Raw genomic sequence first — 22,765 nt, forward strand, 5'->3', positions numbered from 1 at the left:
GCCCCACTACAAGTAGGAAAACACTGTTAAATTGAAAAAAGAAACAGCTGGCTTCGCCATAGCCCTCTCATAGTGTCTATAATTAATAGGATGCTTTTATTTGAAAGGACTGCTGTGGTGTACTGTGAGCCAGTTCCAACGGGCTGGGGTAGTAAGACAGCAGAGGAAATGGGAAGAGGCTCCAGTCCACATCCTCTTGTTACTGATAGTCTACAAGTATGGTGGAGAGAGTGGGGGGCCACTGGGGGACCACAGTCACAGGGGGCTAGGCTGAGTCCCTTCCCCACATGAGGGAGATTGATGACACAGACGAAGTCGGGAACGTTTCATCACAGAGGAAGTCACTCCTTCAACAGTTGGGGCTGCCAATACTCAGAATCCTGGGGATAAGATAACTCAAAAATAGGTTAGGAATGTCCCTGATGGTCCAGTGGTTAAGACTCCACGCTTCCACTGCAGAGCATGTGGAGGGGATCCCTGGTCGGGGAACTAAGATCCTGCATGCTGTTTGGCACAGCCAAAAATGATAATAATTATTATTATTTAAAAATAAATGTTTAAAAAGTAGGTTAAGTTCAGCAGGAACATATGCAAGGGTTTGCTTATGTGATGAGAAACCAAAAATGAGAAGACTGGAGTGAAGCAAGATGCAGGCGGGTTGGCAGGAAGTGCCGGAGCTGGAGTTCTGAGACAGTCGGACACTGAGAGCTGGGGACAGCGACGAGCGTGGGCTGGCCCTCACTCTTCCAAGATGGGAGGCTGCACAGTTCAGCCAGCCTCAGCGAGCGATCTGGTGGCTCCATGCCTCAGCGTCTCCACCACTCACATCACAATATCTCCTGTACACTCGAGTTGTGGTGAGGATTAAACCAGCTAATCCACAGAGTTGTTGGCAGCGTTCTTAACACAAATTTGGGCTTCCCTGGTGGCTCAGACAGTAAAGAATCTGCCTGCAATGTAAGAGGCCCAGATTTGATCTCTGGGTCAGGAAGATCCCCTGGAGAAGGGAATGGCAACCCACTCCAGTATTCTTGCCTGGAGAATTCCATGGACAGAGGAGCCTGGTGGGCTACGGTCTGGTCCATAGGGTTGCAAAGAGTCGGACACAACAGAGTGAGTAACACTTTCACATTTAACAGAAACTCAAATAATGTTAGCTATTATAACATTTTTTTTCTCTCGATAGTAATTATATTGTAAACTGAAAAACATATTCTAGAGTCTTAAATCAAAAGAAAAGAGGAGTGTGTCACAAATATCTCCAAATATAGAACAGCCGGTGGGGAGGAGGGTGGGGGTGGGCTGGGGAGAGACCTCTGCACACGTGCAGGCTTGCCTGCCCCCCAGAGAAAGCAAGAGGAAGGCGAAGCAGAAACCGCTGGAGCCGAAAATACCAAAGTGGGCTCCCATGAGACACAGTGATGCTCTAATCCAGGCCTACTCTTAAAAAGTAGTGGTAAACCCCAGAAGGCATTTGAAAACAGACACTTGTTCAAACCAAAGAGCAGGTGATCTAAAACATTGTCTTCCAAATCAAGACGCTCACCAGGGTTGTCTGTGCAGCTGGATTCTGTGTAGGCATTGCACATCTTCTCCAAGGTATGAAAATCTGTCAGCATTGACTGAGCCCAGGCTTGACAGAGAAGCAGAGGAATCACTGGGCAGTGAAGGAGCCGCCCTGAGTGAGATTCCATGGTCCTGCTGCCTCCATGTTGGTTAACTGACTGCAGTGTCCTCACTTGTAAGATGCAAGTGATGGTATCTACCTAGCAGATCTGTTGTCAAGACTCAGTGCCTGCAGGCCTGCAGGCAGTGGACACTCAGTAAATGTAGCTCAAGTCAGACATCCGTTTCTTCCTCATAAGAATTCTTTGGATGGGCTCTTATCCCCTTCTTCAGATGAAGAAATTGAAACTCAAACCAATATGGTCTTGAAGATGGTAAAGCCAGGATTCCAGCAGGTCTGCTGAGTCAGAGCTGAACTTCCAGAGGCTCCTGAGAGATGACTGAAAGCACAGCGCCCAAACTCTCGTGCCCTCACTTGTTCCACTCAGGCCGACACTCTGAGAGAGGCGCTCCTCATTTGTTGAGTCCCCACATCACCCATCACGCTGTTTCTCTCCTTAAACCCCTCCTCCAAGCCCTTGTGCCCTTCTCTATGCCTGGCAGTCCTGAAGACCCAGTACTAGCATTGCTTCCTACAGGAAGCCTTCCCTGCCTGCCCCAGGCTGGCCAGTCCCTGTCCTCTGTCCTTCTGTAGCACCCCGCTGGCCTGAATCATGCTCATCTGAGTAGGCCCTAGGACTTCCCTGGTGGTCCAGGGGTAAGACTTCACCCTCCAATGCAAGGGGTGTGGGTTCCATCCCTGGTCGGGGAGCTAAGATCCTGAATGTCTAGGGGCCAAAAAACCAAAACACAAAACAGAAGCAGTCTTATAACAAATCCAATAAAGACTTTAAAAGGGTTCCACTTTAAAAAAAATTAAAAAATACGAGGTCCGGCAGAGTACCCGGGAACATGAAAAGCATTCAATAAATGTAGGAATAGAAAGCCTACTTTGGTAAATTCCGGTGGTGTTTTTTTTCAAAACAATCAAGTTAATTATAATACATTTTTTATAGTAAGCAATTAATGTAACTCTCTAATTTAAAAAATTTTCCCTGTGCGTCATGAGAAGGACTGGTTCCCCCCCACCCCCGGTGGCCATGAGGTCCCCCGAAGCCATCAGTATTGCTGTCAACTAGCTCAAACTACCGCACAATTGCACTCACCTCACACGCTAGTAAAGTAATGCTCAAAATTCTCCAAGCCAGGCTTCAGCAATACGTGAACCGAGAACTTCCAGATGTTCAAGCTGGTTTTAGAAAAGGCAGAGGAACCAGAGATCAAATTGCCAACATCCGCTGGATCATCGAAAAAGCAAGAGAGTTCCAGAAAAACATCTATTTCTGCTTTATTGACTATGCCAAAGCCTTCGACTGTGTGGATCACAATAAACTATGGAAAATTCTGAAAGAGATGGGAATACAAGACCACCTGACCTGCCTCTTGAGAAACCTGTATGCAGGTCAGGAAGCAACAGTTAGAACTGGACATGGAACAACAGACTGGTTCCAAATAGGAAAAGGAGTACGTCAAGGCTGTATATTGTCACCCTGCTTATTTAACTTATATGCAGAGTACATCATGAGAAACGCTGGGCTGGAAGAAGCACAAGCTGGAATCAAGATTGCCAGGAGAAAAATCAATAACCTCAGATATGCAGATGACACCACCCTTATGGCAGAGAGTGAAGAGGAACTAAAAAGCCTCTTGATGAAAGTGAAAGAGGAGAGTGAAAAAGTTGGCTTAAAGCTTAACATTCAGAAAACTAAGATCATGGCATCTGGTCCAATCGCCTCATGGGAAATAGATGGGGAGACAGTGGAAACAGTGTCAGACTTGATTTTTTGGGGCTCCAAAATCACTGCAGATGGTGACTGCAGCCATGAAATTAAAAGACGCTTACTCCTTGGAAGGAAAGTTATGACCAACCTAGATAGCATATTAAAAAGCAGAGACATTACTTTGCCAACAAAGGTCCGTCTAGTCAAGGCTATGGTTTTTCCAGTGGTCATGTATGGATGTGAGAGTTGGACTGGGAAGAAAGCTGAGCACCGAAAAATTGATCCTTTTGAACTGTGGTGTTGGAGAAGACTCTTGAGAGTCCCTTGGACTGCAAGGAGATCCAACCAGTCCATTGTAAAGGAGATCAGTCCTGGGTGTTCACTGGAAGGACTGATTTTGAAGCTGAAACTCCAATACTTTGGCCACCTGATGTGAGGAGTGGACTCACTGGAAAAGACTCTGCTGCTGGGAGGGATTGGGGGCAGGAGGAGAAGGGGACGGCAGAGGATGAGATGGCTGGATGGCATCACCGACTCGATGGGCATGAGTTTGAGTAAACTCCTGGATTTGATGATGGACAGGGAGGCCTGGCGTGCTGCAGTTCATGGGGTTGCAAAGAGTCGGACACGACTGAGCGACTAAACTGAACTGAACTGAGCAATTCTCCAAGACGACGAGTGCCAGAATTGCTGGCGCTCTCATACATTTTTTTTTATTTTAAACTTGCCTTTCTTTTCTCCCCTGCTTTCTTCAGTTCTGTGAATCATTTAAGAAAATGATGCTGCCACAGGGAACAGGTACTGAAAACATTACTTCCTCATAAGTAGATATAATTTGTTTTGTTTGCTTTTCCTTAGAAGATATTTTCTCTCTTCTCTTAAATTACTTCTGTCCATTTCTGTAACAAGCTCTGAATTCATTTTTTATCTGTGTTTCTGAAATATCGATGAAACTTCCCAAGTGTGGAAACTCTACACAACTATTTCTCAAATTTTGTAAACAATTATATGCAAATTAAATGCTGTTCGAAAGTAAGGATTCTCTAACAGTGAGTTGACTGGTGTTTTTCATTTTTTGGGATTTTTTACATTATAATAATACCCAGCATAGCATCGCCTCTCCCCTCTCTAAGAAAAATGTTTTATTATGGATATTATTCTTTTTTTTGGCCATATGACTTGTGGGACTTTAATTCCCCAACCAAGGATTGAATCGAGGTCCTTGATAGTGAGACAGCAGAGTCCACTGGATTGCCAGGAAATTCCCTATTATGAACATTTTAAAATATATGCAAAGCAGCTATACTATAATAAAAACTAATTTTTAAAATATGCAAAAATAGAATATAAAATGAAGACCCCTGCATTTCAAAAGGTTTCCGGTATCAACCCAGCATTTCTCCTCCCTTCCACTTGTTCTTTTTCCCTCCTCTCCCATCCCAGCAGACAGGAGGGAAGGGGACCCTTTGGTTGCACTGCTGATTTTTCTTTAAAAAAAAAAAAACAAAAAAACTTTTAAAATTTATTTGGCTCCACAGGGTCTTAAGTTTTGGCACACAGGATCTTCAATATTTGTTGTGGAATGGGAACTCTTAGTTGCTACATGTGGGATCTAGTTCCCTGTCCAGGGATCGAACCTGGGCCCCCTGCACTGGGAGCTCAGAGACTTAGCCACTGGACCACCAGGGAAGTCCCAGTGCTGATTTTCCTCTCTGCTTTTCTTTCCTTCCCTGCTGTTCCAAATCTAGGTTCCACTGCAGGGACAGCTTCCTATATACCTCTCGTTTATGTACCCACACCTACAAACACAGACACTCACTCCCACCCACACATTTACACATCTGCACAAACACACACCTTCCCCCAGCCCTCTATCTCATTTGCTGTCTTCCTTAGGTATCAAATATTAGGACAAAAATTTGGTTGAACCCAGGTCACCCACATTGCAGGTGGATTCTTTACCAGCTGAGCCACAAGGGAAGCCCAGGAATACTGGAGTGGGTAGCCTATCCCTTCTCCAGCGGATCTTCCCAACCCAGGTATCGAAACACGGTCTCCTGCATTGCAGGCAGATTCCTTACCAAATGAGCTGTCAGGGACCTTGGGTTAGTAGGCTCGAAAAAGTATGAAGCCACAGTGCTTCTGAAAACAAAATTATTCAATAGAAAAAGGCTGTAAGTCAGATTTTTTTAAAAAAGTAATATCCTACTGATTGGTGGACTCGTCACAGATTGTTTTTCTATTTTGCTGCTTCATCCTCTGTGCTTTTCTAGTTTTTAACAATGAGTAGTTATTGCTTTTATAATTTAAAAATATCCACCAAAAGTAATGCTCAAGAGGTCACTTGGATATTGCCTCTGAAATGGTTCACCAGCAAAATAAATCTGGACCGAAAACTAAAGAAAACCTTTTCCTAAAGTTCAAACCATATATTCCATGGCTTGGAAGCCCAGAGGTGGAGAAGAAAAGACTTTTCTTGGCAAAGGAGAGCTGAGTGGGTGAAAGGTTCCACAACCCGAGTCCTGCCTTTTCTCACCATCTTTATCCCTCCGTGTGTCTTTGGCACTTAGCTCTCAGCCCCACCCCTGGGCAGGGTCTTCTCCACCCTCCCTGAACAAGTTAATCCTAGCACGGGCACTGCCCACAGGCCCTTGTCCTAGCCTCCCTCCCCTGTAATTAGCATGCGTTCACTAGCTCCTCCAAGAGTTGAAAGGATTAACCTGCTTGCCTCTGGTAAAGTCGGGCCAGGCACTGTGTTGCCTGCCATGGTGCTTCATGTGGCATGGGGTTCACCAGACAGCACAAGGACCACTGGGTGGATGGAGCTCAGAAGAGTTGGAAGCATCTCCAAGCTAAATTTCCTTAGCTGTAAAGTGACCGTTTCTACAGGGGGATTGGCAGAATTAAATGTAGGGGCACCGCACCTAATGGGACACAAGAACTCAAGGTAAATGGAGTTGAAATACGCCATTTCGGGTATATGCCTCAACCCAGAAGAAGTTTTTGTCCTAAGAATCTTGACTTTCCCATCTATTCTTATGCCCCTATTATGTCAGAGTTGTACCAACAGTTTGAAAGTAACCTCTGAAGTCTTGGGGTGTTTTGGTTCGGTTCAGTTTGGTTTGGTTTGGTTCAGTTTCCCTGAGCTTCAACTTTTTCTCAACTGTTAAGTAAATGATAGCTTCCCCACAAAGCTGGGTAATAATCAAGCTTTCTTGAGATAACATGTAACACTAGCAAAGTCTTAATTGAACTATATAAAAACTGTGCATTTTCCAAGGGATGTTGTTCATTTGTTGTCTTCTTGCTTGTTTTAGGGTTTTGTTTTTTTTTTTAATTAGAAATGAAAAGGAGGTACTATTTAGTGGTCAAGTACACAGGCTTTAGAATGAGACCTAGGCTGGAGCCTGAGCCAAGTGATGGCCATTCTGGGCTCAGTGTTCTCATCTGTGAAATGGGAATAATATGGTCACCTTATAGGATCATTGTAAGAATGAAATGAAATAAAGCCCACAAAGCAGGCAGCTTTCTTTGGCAGGTAATAATATTCAATCAACAGTAACCAGCATTAGAGCAGGTTTCCTCATAGGCTTGAATGTGACCATCCTCTGCCCATTCCTCCCCCCAACCCCAGGGGCAGCGTGGTGGGTTTACTGCCAACTTTCTGTCTAGCCAACTGTGCATCCGTGAGTCATTTCTCCATTTGTAAAATGGGAGGTTGATCTAGGTCATGCTGGTGATCCTTCACCTCTAAAAATGTGGCTGGCTATTTAAGAAAACATGCTGTGACAGTTCAGGGTGACAGAATGACCAACTTGAGATTATTTCAAATTAACGACATTGACTTGCTCCTCTTTAGCCTCTCTGCTCATCTGCCTTTGCACTGGTTCCCAACTCAGCAGTTCATTAAACTACCTCGGGGAGTGTTTTAAGAGCTGCAGATGCTTGGGGTCTAAACCCTCAGCAATAATTATATCAGAATATCTGGCACTGGGCATCTGTATTTTTTAAAAGGTCCCTAGGTGATTCCACTGTGCAACCAGGGTTAAGAAGCACTGCTGTATACACATGACATAGTCAAAAACAAGGGAAAGGAGACAGGACCTGGATAAGCTGCAAGCTGCCTCTGTGAGGAGATGTGATCTCAGAGGTAGTGTTTTGATTTTCTCACTTCTAAATTTGCTCTTTTCCTAAACATCACTGAGAGCATAGCCTGACATCAGTCCCCATGGCCCTCCAAACCAAACCCAAACTCCTTGACCTGCTTACACAGCTCTTTGTGTTCTGACTTCTGCTGCCCATCTCATTTTTCAGTTGGCCTGTCTCTATGCCCTAGTGGAGAGTAATCATATGGCAGTGGTTTTTTGTTTTGTTTTTTTTTCCAGCTTCAAGCCTTTGTATCTTCCCTACACCTGTCTTTTCTTATCTAACCTTAGCTCCCACCTCTATACCAGCTTCTGCTTATCATTCAGGCTCTCCTGTGAACTTTCTTTTTCTTCCCTGAGTACTCCCACAGCCCACTCTGCATACCCACTGCACACTCAGTCACACCACTTGATCTGCATTTCCAGCCCCACAGACTGTTAAATTCCATGAAAGTCAAGAGTGTGGTTTATTCACCACTGCATTCCCTATATTTCACATGATCAGGTTGAGTGAGTATTGGTGGAAAGAATGAACAAATAACTGAGTGACTATGCAATTAAAAAAAAAAGGAAAGAGAAATTTTTTTTTTTTTTTGACCATGTGGCATGGCATGTGGGATGTATAGCTTCTTAAGGATTGAACCCATGCTGCCTACAGTGGAAGTGGGAAGTCTTAACTTACTGTACCGCCAGGGAATTCCCAGGAAAGCAAAATTCTTAAGGAACTGAGTCACAGTTAAATTAGAGAACCTAAGTCCTATAAATGATTGAATATACAAGAAAAAATAAATTCTTAATGACTAATATTCACACTAAGCCAGGTCTCTTTCATTTAAGAGCATTCTTTAATGCCAGGGAGAGGGGGAGCCACAGTGAGGAAGCAGACTAACTTTTCACCAAGAGGGACGTAATTTCCTTAGTGGTTGGGCTGCATTATTTGCGGCATAGAGTAATCAACAGACTTCTAACTCTAATAAAGAGGAGCACATTTGAATGTCTATTAATGCATATTTTATTGAAACTTTATAATCCTCTACTCCTTGCAACCTGTAACCTCTGTCCATGGAATTCTCCAGACCAGTATACTGGAGTGGGTTGCTATTTCCTCCTCCAGGGGATCTTCCTGACCCAGGAATCGAACTGGGGCCTCCTGCATTGCAGGCAGATTCTTTACCATCTGAGCCACCAGGGAAGCCCAGTCCTCTAGTTAATGAGTTATTTGCACATAAAAATGATAGGATGCTTACAATTTACTTTAAAAATCCCAGAGCAGGGAGAAGGATGCAGAGAGGTACAGGTGAAGTAAGACTGAACAAGAATTGATAGCTTTAGAAGCTGGATGGACACATGGGAGTTCTTATCCTATTTTCCCTGCTTTGGCATACAGCTTGAAACTGTCCAAAATAGAATGTTAAAAAATAAATGTCAAAAGAATAAAATTGTGGGAGGAAGTTTTTCTCAGTACTGCCACTTGGTTCAGTGAGTGGTGTTTTTTTTTTTTTTTTTAAAGGCAGTCATACATCATCTGGAGTCAGCCAGGTCTTGGTCAGTTGAAAAACAGGAATGTTCTCCAAGGTTAGTAAACTGTAATCAGGTCCACATAGTTTTCAGGCACCAGAGTTTACAAGTCACAACAGTTGATTTGTAACTCCATTCATGTGTCCACAAGAAATATAGCCTGTGTCGATGTCCCCCTCTATTTGCTTAGCCAAACAGTGCTTTTCCACAGCACATTCAACCTCGAAACCGACCCAGGACCCCAGTTTACGATCGCCCTCACCACTCTGCCCTTCCGCATTGTTTTCACAAATTCAAAACCTTCCTCCTTTTAAAGGTAGCAAAAATCAGCCCAGTGTCTCCTTTTATTACTTGTAACATTTGTTGACTCAAACGCAGGGACTCTTTCTTTTCCGAGGGGCCTTTCACTGCAGCCAGGAATGTGCATGCATTGACGCGGCCACGGGCTCTTCCTTCCGAGCCTGCCGTCCCCCGCCTCGGCTCCCGCGTCAACCATGCTGCTTCCGCCTTGGTGCAGGAGGCGGGGAGGGTTTTCCCACCAATTTCAGGCCACGCCCTCCCCGCCTTCGGGTCCGCAGAGTGCGCCCTCCCTCGCCTGGAGCAAGCTGGAAGCGAAGGTTCCGGGTCGTGCAGGTTCCAGGCCTTGCTGACCCACACTCGCGACAGCTCCATGGTGGGGTTTCTACTCTGCCGAGAAGAATCCTGTCCTTCCTCCCAGCTTCTCTTCTCCCACTGCGTCGCCCAGGGGCCACGGCCACCTTCCTGTCCCCTTGCTGAGTCTGCTTTCAGACTTCCCTCCTCTTGCCTTTGCATCTTTTGCTATTTCAGCTAAGTCAGATGTAAAGGTGCTTCTTACTGCAGCTGTGCAGTTTCTTGTTATCTGCTGGTGGTGGGGTTATTGTTTTGATAGTATCCTAAAAACTACTTAACATGACACTTTTCTCCTGTCTCGGAAAGGTCTGTAACAATACACCTCAGCCATGATGGTTCCTTTTAGTCCTTTAAACCCTGCACCCTAAACTGCCCTCAGGCTTCAAAGAGCTGTTTTCCTAGAAATTTTTATTTGCTATTTTGGGGTACCTTCTTTTGCTGTCTTTTTGAGCATGCCATGACCCCTTTTGGTTTTTTCATCAACCCGGAGAAAAGGGGTAATTTTATAAAAGAATAGAGATGTAGAAAAGTTAATTCGCTCAGATTACAGCTAGTAACTAGCCAAGCCTCATTCCTCTCCTCGTTCAGTCATCCTTTACTCATTCACTCCGTGAAGATTTATTTGATGACTTTCTGTGCTGGCTCACTTCCAAGCCTAGATTTTGAAAATGAGCTTTTAAAAATTAAAAGCTTGGGGTTTATTTAAGAATAAAATATTTACTTTTCATCTCATTAGTAAAGTGACTTGTAATCATCGATGTTAATTTATCTCAGGCCGCAAAAATAATCAGTGTACACGTTTGGATTTCATTATAAAACTCTTGCCAAACAAATCTAAGATAGACACGAAATCTCTAGACCTTAAGTGTTCATTCAGTAGTGGTAATTCTTTTCATTCCAATCATTGTAGGGAGGCCCCTTTAAGATCAAACAGACTGTACCCAACTCCCCCAGTGCTACTTAACTAGTTGGGCAAGTTACTCATCATTTTGAGCCTATTTCTTCATCTTTAAAAGGAGGATAATGGATTTGTTACATAAAGTGCTTAGATGAGTGCAAGGTATATAGAAAGCAGTTAATACATATAGCTCCCTTTTCTTACTATCAACCGCAAATTTATCAGTAACAGTGAAGAGTAGAATGTTTTAATAACAGGCAAACAAGTCTCATTCTTTCCCATGCTGCACCAGACTGTCCTGGAAACACTATAAATAAGTGACTAAGGGTGTTTTGGTTTTACTGCCTCTTCTTTACATAGTCTACCATTTGATTGACGTGTTAGTGAGAAATGAATGACAAGGTAGCATGCAAGGTAGAATCCTTGGATGATTGTAATCTACACCCTACATGATCACCCTCAATTCATGGAAAGGTGGATGAAAACAGTACTTGAGAAAAATATATTGAGTTTTAAAGATACGATCTGACTAATTAGTTGCTTTCTTCTTTGCACCTACTACCTTCAGGTAGGATAGTTTTCTAATTATCTTTAAAAGATTGTTATTGAAGCACATTCACAAGTCATTCTTTCTTGGGAGAGAGGGGGCAGCTTTCCTGTTTGTTAGTTTGTTTGCTGTATTTTAAGAGGAATGGAATTATTAATTTAGCATTACATCTGTCCCATTTCAAAAATAAGACTAGGAAATGTATGATTTCAAAATCATCTTCAAAATCATCATCAGAGCAATAAAATGGTGTTCCAAATCAGAGAAAGACTTGTTATGAGTTCCATAAAAATCTTTTCTTTAAAAATGGAACCATTCTCCTACCTACACTTTTAATGAAAGTCAGATGTACCTCTTGGCAAAGGAAGAGATTTCAAGTGTGTAAATTCTATTTTCTGATACAGGATATTTATTTTTCATTAGCCAACCCTCTAGTTGTTCATAGTATAGCTGTGGCCACTTTCTATTAACTGAGTGTATACTAAAGTATATAGGTTTAGCCTGCCTTAAAGAGGTGAATGATATTGGATACAAAATGCTTTAACTATAGCACACTTTTCAAATGTTAACTGTAAACAGGAAACACATATTATGGATTCCTGTTTTTAAAAATTACCCATTGCCACTTCTGTTCCAGAACTAGGTCATATTTTTTGGGTGGTCAGATGTTTATATTTTATAATGATTCCTGGCTGTTACAAATGATTTTTGCTGAGACCTAGGAAACTAGACTGCATATTGTTAATGAAAAACATATTCTCTTAGATGAGTGATAGTCTCAGTGATTCATTTTTATAATTAAATGTAGATGTTAGCATATAGACATTGCTTTACTTTTAGAAAATATGGGACTTATGGGTAGGGCAAGCTCAGAAAACAGATTTCTTAAAAACAAAGATGCTTTTTTTTTTTGTAGACTCTGTTTAAAAGACACTTGGGAGCAATCACGCTTTTTTTTTTTTAATGGCAGAGAAGGTTGTTTTAAGTAACACAGAGGGAAAGACTTGATCTTCCATTACAGTGACAGCACTTAGCCATAATCACCATGTCAGGAACATCTTCTTTACAGGTGAAAGACATTGAATAATAGAATTTACTTGAGAAAGCCTGCGACTATTTTGAATTGTCTGGTCTTGAGATATCTGTCAAGCAGGGGCCAGTACTTCTCAGGGAACCATGACCACTTAGTGGGTGATTTTCCCTGACTGCCGTCCTCAGAAGTGCTGCCTTTGACGGTGACACAGAACAGTAGCTTTCAGTCTTAGTGGCCGAGCGATTGATTCTAATTGTCTTCACTGTTCCCTCTTTCCTATCACAGAATCGGAAGACTTTTTGATGGTACAGAGCCCATTGTTTTGGACAGTCTCAAACAGCACTATTTCATTGACAGAGATGGACAGATGTTCAGATATATCTTGAATTTCCTACGAACATCAAAACTCCTCATTCCTGATGATTTCAAGGTGAGGGATTCATATTAAATTAACAACAGCGTAAATATGTGCTTTTTTTTTTTTTAATGTGCTCCCAAAAATATTTCTAGCTCTACATTTTTAACATACACCAACTTTAATGGCATCAGAAGTTTCTGACATGGTTATACTGTCTTTGTGAAATAACGTATATGGTCATTGACGTTTACGGCCAAAAGAGGGTGGCTTTTATGTGAAGAATAGAATTACAATTCATTTTAATACATTGAAAATGAATTGATTATATTCAAAGCTTATCTCTGATAAGTCTTAGGTAGAGAATAAAAGGAAACCTCTCTAGCTTAATAAAGACTTTTTCTCCCAGAAATTTAAAGCAAGCATTATGCTTGCCAGTAAAATTTTAGAGTTGTTCCCTTTCAAAATTACTAACAAGTGTTAGACTTAGTCCTACAAGGTGCTGGAAACTCTAAGCAGTGAAATTAGACAACAAAAAGAAATAGAAAGGGTTAATATTAGAAGGGAATATATAAAAATGTTATCTTTGCAGCTCCTTAATACTTCTCTGAATAGAAGATTCTAAAGAATCAACTAAATATCATTAAAACTAATATAGAACTCATTAAAGCATCCATATTTAAGGTCCCAATATACTGCAATTAATAACTTACTGATAGAATACCAAAGCCAATCATAAAATGTAATAGGAAAATATAACACTTACAATAACAACAAAAATTATAACACCCAGGAATAAACTTAAGAAATATGCAAAATCTCATTAAGAAAACTATAAATCGCTACATGCAAGTTTAAAACAAGAATTGAATAAATGAAGGGACATTCGTGTTCTTGGATGGGGAGCCTCAATATTGTTGAGATGTCAGCTATGCTCAGACTATCTTATACATTCAGTGCAAACCCGCTTAAGTCACAGATTTTTTCAATGTAATTTGACCCATTTATAAAATTTGTATAGAAGACAAAAAAGGCTTAAGAATAGCTTAAAAAGTGATATTATACAGCAGAAACCAACACAACATTTTAAAGCAGTTATCCTCCAATTTAAAAAAAAAGAATAGCTAAAAAATATTTGATAGTGATAGAAATGGTGGGCAATGGTGCATGTGTCATATCAGACATCACAACATACTGCGGTGCTACAGTGATAAGAAAGTATGATCCTAATAGATGCTAAAATACACACATAGATCAATGGAGAAAAACAGGATTAGGAGAGAGAGGTGTGTGTATGTTGGAATTTGATATATTATCAATGTGGTATTTCAAATTAGTAGGAAAAGAAAAGAATAGTCAGTAATTGGCACTGAGACAGCTAAAACCAAGACCTTTGGAAAAAAATGCAAAGCCAGAGCCCTGTCTGTATCATAAGTTCATAAAAATTCTAGGGATAAACATAAAAAGTAAAGCTATAGAAGTATTAGAAGAAAATAAAAAGAAATTCCACAAAAGTATAATTGTTAGGCAGAGAAGACCTACTTGAGCAAAACTTAACTACCCAGAAGGCATCCTTAAAAAAAGAAAAAAAATTGCTAAATTAAAGACGCTGTATACAAATAAAACACAAGTGTCAGATGAGGAGAAATATTTACAATGAAAAATTAATATCCATCATAAAAGAGCTCCTAAACATCATTCTGGCCACCTGATGTGAAGAACTGACTCATTGGAGAAGACCCTGATGCTGGGAAAGATTGAAGGCAGGAGAAGGGGACGACAGAGGATGGGATGGTTGGATGGCATCACCAACTCAAAAGACATGAGCTTGAGCCAACTCTGGGAGTTGGTGATGGACAGGGAGTCCTGTAGTCCATGGGGTCACAAAGAGTCAGACACGACTGAGCAAGTGAACTGAGCTGAAACATCGACAAGAAACATGGAAATGACCCAATGGAAAACATTTAGAAATATAAACAAGTTTCTCAAAAGAATAGAATTTGCCACTAAATGTTTGAAAATATATTCAATCTCTTTAGTATCGAAGAAGCAGAACTTAAATATATATCAGATTGGCAAATCTGGCAAAACTTTATATCAGGTTGGCAGAATTTAAAACGTTGGTAATATGTAGTATTGAGGAACAGTGTGGTTGGGAGTGAAAACTATTAAATATTTTTGGAAGACTATTTAGTGGTAGTGCTGTGTGCTTAGTCACTCAGTCATATCTGACTTTTACAACCCCATGGACCATAGCCTGCCAAGCTCCTCTGTTCATGGTGATTCTCCAGGCAAGAATACTGGAGTGGGTTGCCATGCCCTCTTCCAGGGGAATATTCCCAATGCAGAGATCAAACCCAGGTCTGTCTCATTGCAGGTGGATTCTTACAATCCAGGGAAGCCCAAGATAAAGTATTGAGGAACAGTGTGGTTGGGAGTGAAAACTATTAAATATTTTTGGAGGACAATTTAGTGCTAGTTTCAAGTTTTTTTTAATTATAGCAATTTCATGTCTATTCATTTCTAGAAGTAACACATAAATATTCAGATATATGTACTTAGAATGTTTAATAATTCCATGTCTATTCATTTATTTCTAGAAATAACATATAAATATTCAAAGATACATGTACATAGAATGTTTACTGTAGTTATACTTATTATAGCAAAACTGGACACAATTAAAAATGTTTAACAATGGCAGATGATTACAAAATATTATAGAATATTCATACTATGGATTAGTTGGTGTGTGGGGGAAAAAACAAGATTTTATTCAATGAAAACATTAAGTAGTAGAATATGTATAGTATGTTTCTATTCATGTAAAAATTATGCATATATATTTGTAAATAGAGAAAGATCTAGAAGTGCCAAGTCATGTCCAACTCTCTGCAACCCCATGGACTGTAGCCCTCCAGGCTCCTCTGTTCATGGGATTCTTCAGGCAAGAATACTGGAGTGGATTGCCATTTCCTCCTCAGGGCATCTTTCTGATCCAGGGATCGAACCTGGGTCTCTTTCATCTCCTGCACTGGCAGGCGGGTTCTTTACCACTGCACCAAGAGAAGAATAGATCTTAAAATTAACAGGGATCCGAAGGGCCTCTCATCCACCCTCTGCTTCAGGACTTTGAACAGTGGGGCCTGTGCCAAGCAAGATTAGCCATATGGAGAAGAGTATAGAAGAGTCGTGTCATGTACACATGTCGCTTCCATGAGAACAATATACACTTGGCAGAAAACTAAGAGTAATAACTGCAGTGAGCGTGTGGAGCTCTTTGCAGCCCTGGAATGAGTTGGAGGCATTCTCCTGGCCCTGCTTCTCCTCAGCCAATGGCAGTTCCTGGGGAACCTTCCAGAGCCGGCCTCTCTTGGTGCTGAGCCCAATTCCAACGTTTACAGATGTGGGAAGTTGGTTTGTGCAACATTGCTTCTAAATGAAAGTTGGCAGCTTTATCAGTGATGGTCTCTTTCGACTCAGAAAGGAAACTGTATTGCGGGTCTCTAATATGGCGCCTTCCTAGCGTTTTTCAAGGGTGCTCTTCACTGTATACATGCTTCTCTCTGCGTGCCCTTTCCTCCCAGCCCATGAGTCTTCTTTTTTTGGAGGGGGGGAGGGGTTTGGCCATGAGTCCTGTGGGATCTTACCTCCCCAACCAGAGATCGAACCCACAGCCCCTGCATTGGAAGGTGAAGTCTTAACCACTGGACCACTAGGGAGGTCCCCAGAGGGCAAATCTTCTGTCTCCAGCCCTCAGCCTAGAGCTGGGGACGCACCTGCTCAGACCGAGCGGAGCCAGCCGGTGGATGGTAGACAGCAGGCCCCACGCTTCCGGGCCCACTGGCTGCAGAGTTGAGCATCGCCACCCGCTTCCCACACCAGCTGCCACGGAAGAAGGTGAAAGAAAGAGGAAGAAGGTGAGGGCTGCTGCTAGAAAGCAAGCAGAGGCCCCCCGTGGAGATGCACAGAAGTGAAGGGAGGAGTGGGGGAGGGGAGAGGCTGCTGCGCCAGGGCGGGGGCTTTGGGTGTGACCCCAGCCTCTCTGCAGACCCAGAGCCCCGGGTGGCAGGTGTTAGGGCCAGTAGAGCAGGTCGGGCCAGTAAAGAAAGGACGCCAAGTGTGATACCTCAGCATCCATCGGACCGAAGGTGCCTTACTCTCTGATGTTTTCCTAGAAGGAAGGCACTGGGACTTGGGAACGGGGTGGAGGAGAAATGTCACCTTTATTTCTATTTTAAGGTGATTGCACTTCCACTCAGAACCTTTACCTGGATCGTTCATGGCCTCCTTAACCTGAGCGGCCCACCCAGGAGCTGGCCATGCCCGCCTCCTTATCCCCACTACCAAATCAGCTCCTCTTCCTTTGTGTCCTATCTCAGGAAAATGCCAGAATCCACCTTTCTGCTCCAGTCCTGCCCCTCCCACCATCCATTCATCCATCGGCCCATAGAAGGCTCCAGATACTTCTGGAATCAATCCACACCTCTTATCCCCCCTCCCTGGTCCAAGGTCCGGCAGCTCTCAAATGACTCATCACTGGTCTCTTCCACCCTTACTCCTTCTCCTCCACTCTCTGTGTTGAAACCAGGAGACACTTCTTTTCATTAAACTTTCTGGGGTCATTGTAGATTCTCATGCAGTTGTCAGAAACAGTAGAGTGATCCCAGTTCCCCCTGGTGTAACTTCTTGTTGAATCATACCACAGCCTCACAATTGGATGTCAACCCTGATTTGGTCGAGGTCAAAACACTTCCGTCATGGCCAGGTGCCCTCCTGTTGCCCTTCTATAGCCATGCCTTCATCCCTGTTCCTTCCCTATATCTCCAACCCCATCTCTCACCTAGGGACACTTATAAAAAACAAACTGTTTGGTGACTTGCTCCTGCTTCAGACTCACTCTGCAGGGGCGTCCCGTTCATTGCTCATGGAGCAAAGCAGCACATCCCTGTCAGAGCCGATGAGGCCCCTGCCCATTTGGCTCTTATACACCTGTGCCCCACCATCTTCTTGTCCCCTTCAGAGCAGACCGCTCCATCTGTCTGATGCGTCTTCCCTGACCTTGATGTATCACTTCTGATTCTTTAGTCCCTAAGTCTTGTCTGACTCTTTGGCGACCCCATGGACAGCAGCCCGCCAGACTCCTCTGTCCATGGATTTCCCAGGCAAGAATACTGGAGCGGGTTGACATTTCCTTCTCCAGGGGATTTTCCCGACCCAGGGATCAAACCCACATCTCTTGCTTGGCAGGTGGACTCTTTATCACTGAGCCACCTAGGGAGCCCTATTTATCACACGAAGTGAAGTTGCTCAGTCGTGTCCGACTCTTTGCGACCCTATCAGGCTCCTCTGTCCATGGGATTTTTCAGGCAAGAGTACTGGAGTGGGTTGCCATTTCCTTCTCCAGGGGATCTTCCTGACCCACGGATTGAACCCGGGTCTCCTGCATTGTAGGCAGAGGCATTTACTGTCTGAGTAAGCCATCGTGTACCTGGTCTAGCTTAGATTTGCCTGTATCCCCGATTTCCCATGGTCACGCACAGTGTATTTGTCATTATTTTTCTCTGTTGTTTAGCACTATATACCCAGCTGTACAGGCTTCCCAGGCGGTGCTAGTGGTAAAGAACTCACCGGCCAATGCAGGAGACTTAAGAGATGTGAGTGCTGTGGCAGTCACCGTGTGACCCTGAGGTGACAAGCAGGAGGCCAGAACGTCAACACTGAAGATGACAAAAAGGCAGCGTCCTGTCCTTGGTGACATCACTAGGCAATAGCCAGGGACCTCTGACTTCTCATGTGAGAAAAACAAATCTCCATTAGTTTGAGGTGCTGTTGACTGGCTGTTTCAACACTTGTGGCTGATATTTAATATGACAGTTGTGTGCATGCGTGCATGGTCAGTCACTTCAGTCGTGTGTGACTCTTTGTGACCCTATAGGCTGCAGCCCACCAGGCTCCTCTGTCCATGGGATTTCCCAGGCAAGCCAGTGTGCCTCGGGTTGGCTAGGCCCTCATGCCACAACTTCTGAGCCCAGTCACCTCAACCAGAGATCCTGTGTGCTGCAATTAAGACCCAATGCAGCCAAAAATAAAATAAATAAAATTATTTTAAAACTTTATAGGACTAAATGGAAAACATAAAGCATGTACATATGTAATATCATCCTAAGCTACTTGTGTGGCTAATATATTAAGTTATAATTTCCATGATTAAAAGAGATACAGATGCCAGGGAATATAAAGCAATTTATGGTGAATCACGGTGAGAACCTGGTAATAGCCATTAGTTTCTAGTTGCATTCTGTTCCAGAAACAGAGCTAGGCATTTTAAACACATTTAAATGTTGCAGGCATTATTTTTTGTCCAGGAACATTCAAGTTTGATGGACAGAAAGACTGCATAGGAGTTGAGCTATGACCTATTCCAGAGGACAGTCCTGTGAGGACTCAACCAGTCACCCCCCTGGTGAGGATGGGATGGGTGCTTCTCTGCACCTTGGTGCTCCCTTTGGATTCCAGAGCCTTAGAAGACCTGTGGTTCATCAAGGCTAAGCACAGAACACACCCTTTAATTGCCTATGGATTCAATTGTAGCCCATGCTTGGGGGAAGACAAAAAGCACTTCAGATGACCCTCATGTGTCCCAGAGCTCTGAAATGTTTCCCGTGGGACCTCTGGGTGACAGGCTGTAAAATACAGGGAGCCGGGAACCTGGTGGAGCTGCGGGAGATTGGGAGCTGTACTGGCTGATGATGGGAGCGTGTGTGCGAATCACAAGCGCGGGAGCACGCAGCCGGGCTCAGCCTGCCTCTTCCTGAGCAGTACAGTAGTGCTTTCTTCCTCGGCAGAGTTTATTTCCTGACCTTGGGAAAGGGACACGGCATCCGGCATGTGGAGAGCATCTCTCTTCCTGGTTTTGCAGGGAACACATTCCTTGATTACCTGCTCTCCGTCTCCAGCTGTTTGATGCTGGGTTGAGCACATGCCTGCGATCTCGCAATCTTAGCATCCTCCGCCCTTGAAAATCTCATTCTGCAAATGTGCTGTCTGAGCCAGATACCCATTTAACAATTTAGATAATTTCATACTTCAGAACACCACTTAAGTGGCAGCTGTTTGTGCCCTGCTCCCACTGAAAGATGTTGGAATCTCTCCTCTAGATAAGTGATTGTAGAACTCTCTGCTGGGTTTTATTGTGGAGAAGACTGTCTGTTCGTCTTCCCTTCATTTCCCTCCCCACCTCCATTACATTGACTCATTCATCGTTGCTCTCTTTTCTGCTCACACAATGCATACATAGGTGTGTGTGGGTGCACACATGCATATACGCACATGCATGCATGTGCATAAGCAGACACTTGTGATTTCCACTTCATCGGGAGTCCAGAGCTTTAGTTCCTTTTTTTAATGGAAAACCACAAAATTACCCCTCTTCTAGGCTTCTATTTTGAACATCTTTGGTAAGTGTCCGCCATATTCCTGACATCTCTTGTGGTATCTGATGAATGTCTAGCCTTCTTAGATAAAGAAGAATTTGCCTGCAGATAGTCCCCAACTTGCCTCTTCCTGGCTTAAGTTCAAAAGTCTATTAGTTCTTTCTAATAGCTTTTTAATATTGTAAAAAAAAACATATGTACATTGTAGACAATTTGAAAATATAGATAAGCAAAAAAAAAGTTTAAACAGTATATCCCACTCAGAGATTGCTGATGTTACTGATAAAACCTGAGTGCATAGACTTCTGGGTCTTTTTCTATGCTTATTTCAGACAATATCTCTATCTTTCCATTTTAATAAATTTTATTTCCTCTCATTTTGCAACCATATTTACATTTCCATGGTAGACCCCCAAAATGTCCTTTCTATTTGGTTTTCCTGAGTTGATATCTCATCCAAGAAGTCACTAAATCTAGTTCTGTCCGTACCTTTTTATTTTCTCATATAATACCATTTGGGGGGCTTCCCTGGTGGCTCAGCAGTAAAGAATCTGCCTGCCAAGCAGGATACACGGGTTCAGTCCCTGGGTCAGGAAGATCCCCTGAGGAGGAAATGGCAACCCACTGCAGTATTCTTGCCTGGAGAATCCCATGGACAGAGGAGCCTGGTGGGCTACAGTCCACAGGTTGCTGAGTCGGACACAAATAAGCTATTGAGCATGCACGCATATAGTTCCATTTTTATATGATGCTGACTTTCTAAAGAGACCGGCCAGTTGCCCTACGGAATGTCCCACCATCTGAATTTGCCTGGTTCCCTGATTATGGGAGCTCATTACTCTAGCCTCTCATTTCTCATAAACTGCAACTATATCTAAAGACTTAATAGGTTTAAGTGTACACTTTAGGCTTTCTTTTGGAAAGTTAGAGAGTTGAGAGTGGAGACAGTGGTTGGGAGAGAAGGGACTTTGCCACGGCCTGTGTTTCCTATAGTGGCCATCATTTAAATCATAGGCTGGGCGTCCTTGCCCCAGGAAAACAAGAGTGGTCAGGAGGAGCCAGAAGCCAATCGCACTGAACAGGGAGGAAGCCTCCTGTCAAGAAGTCCCAAATGGTAGCAAGGGAAATGCAGTAAGTGGACCAGCCTTTCCAGGCTTGGAGGAAAAGAAAGGCGTATGGGGGTGGGGAGGGGAATAGGCAAGGCACAGAGGGGTTTTTAGGGCAGTGAAACCACCTTGTATGATATTATAATGGTGGATACATGTCATCAGACATTTGTTTAAACTCACACAATGGCCAACGGCAAGAGTGAACCCTAATGAGGACTTTGAGTGGGTATGGTGGGTCAGTGTAGGTTCATAGATTGTGATACGTGGTCCCCTCGTGAGGGATGTCGAAGTTGGGGGAGGCTGTTCATGTGTAGGGTTAAGGGGACATACAGGGAACCTCTATACTTTGTGCTCAATTTTGCCCTGAACAAAACGGCTCTAAAAAATTACTATGGGAAGGAAGGGGGGCAGGGTTGCAGAGCCAGGGAAATGAAGAATTTTAGAAGTCCCAAACCTCTAACACTGAAAAAACTGTGGTGGCCCACCCTCTCAAAAAATTTTTTAAGGAAAGTTTTATGGGGATCTGTTTTTGTTTATGATAATTACTACATGAATGCTCTTGATGAAATGTAATATATAAAAAATACTTTCATTTCCCCTCATTTTCTTGGCACCTTCTCTTGGCAAGTCCGTGATACATACATGGCCTGCCATCTTGGGGAGCAAGCCGAGGTATCCCATGGCCCAGGAGCAGGATCCCATGGCCCAGTAGCAGGATCCTATGTCCCGAGCGTGGGTAGGAGGAGGGCTTCTAGATCTCTGTCGGGGGAGCTGGGCACATTTGCCACCAAAAAGCCTCCTCTGTGCCCACGGTGCCTAGCTTGGTAGCTGCACACAGACAAGTCTTAAAATGCATGAATGAGTGGCTGAGTTGCCTTTTGAGTGGAAGGACCCATATAACTTCAGGTACCTTAGGAGTGAAATAAGCCTTTGAACTTTTTTGTGAAATTGGAAGCTGCGTGTTGAGGCTGAGTAATGGCCCCCAAAGGCGTCTGCATTCTAATCCCCAGAACCTGCAAGTGTCACCTTACGTGGCATAAAGAGACCATGCAGATGTGATTAAGTTTAAGAGCCGTAAGCTGGGGAGATTATCCATGATAATCCAGGCGGGCCCAGTGGAACCACAGGAGTTTTCAGAAGTGAATGAGGAAGGCAGGAGGTCAGAGTCAGAGAAGATGTGAGGAAGGAAGTGGTGTGATGGCTGGACAGGAGCCAGGGGCATGGGGCCGCCTCTGGAAGCTGGAAAATATTCTCCCCTCACCTCCGGAAGGAAGGTGGCCCTGCCAACACCCCGACTTTAGCCCCAGGAGACCCATTTCAGACTTGTGACCTCCAGAACTCTTAAGAGAATAAATCTGTGCTGTTTTCAACCACCAAATTTGTAGTAATCTCTGACAGCAGCAGTAGGAAAGCGGTACACTGCGTCTATCACTTTCCTCCCTGTAGGGAAAATGTCTTCTGAATTCAAATACTTAATCAAGAAGTAAACTTTTGAAACATGGCCCATATGCCTCTTAGAGTCTGCTCACATTTACTTTCCTGTTCTGTGTACCTGTCTCCAGGGTCTCAGGGAAGCTCAGTGGATTCACCTGTAAAATGAGACCTTGATCTTTCTGCCTCTCAAAACTATTGCAAATCTCAGAATTTTAATTTTAAAAATATGTGTTCTAGGACTTTAAAATTATTT

General features: G+C 43.4%; 1 protein-coding gene across 3 annotated transcripts in view; it reads left to right on the top strand.

The window, feature by feature from the left end:
* Window positions 1–22,765, top strand: part of KCTD1 (potassium channel tetramerization domain containing 1) — a 213,243-nt gene that overhangs the window by 178,271 nt on the left and 12,207 nt on the right. For all 3 annotated transcript variants that reach the window (XM_043443783.1, XM_043443784.1, XM_043443782.1), the window contains exon 3: window positions 12,464–12,608. In XM_043443783.1, coding sequence (XP_043299718.1) covers window positions 12,464–12,608 — 145 coding nt within the window. The remainder of the gene's footprint in view (window positions 1–12,463; window positions 12,609–22,765) is intronic.

Source organism: Cervus canadensis, chromosome 23 (assembly GCF_019320065.1).
Source record: "Cervus canadensis isolate Bull #8, Minnesota chromosome 23, ASM1932006v1, whole genome shotgun sequence".
In the NCBI taxonomy this organism is placed as follows: Eukaryota; Metazoa; Chordata; class Mammalia; order Artiodactyla; family Cervidae; genus Cervus; species Cervus canadensis.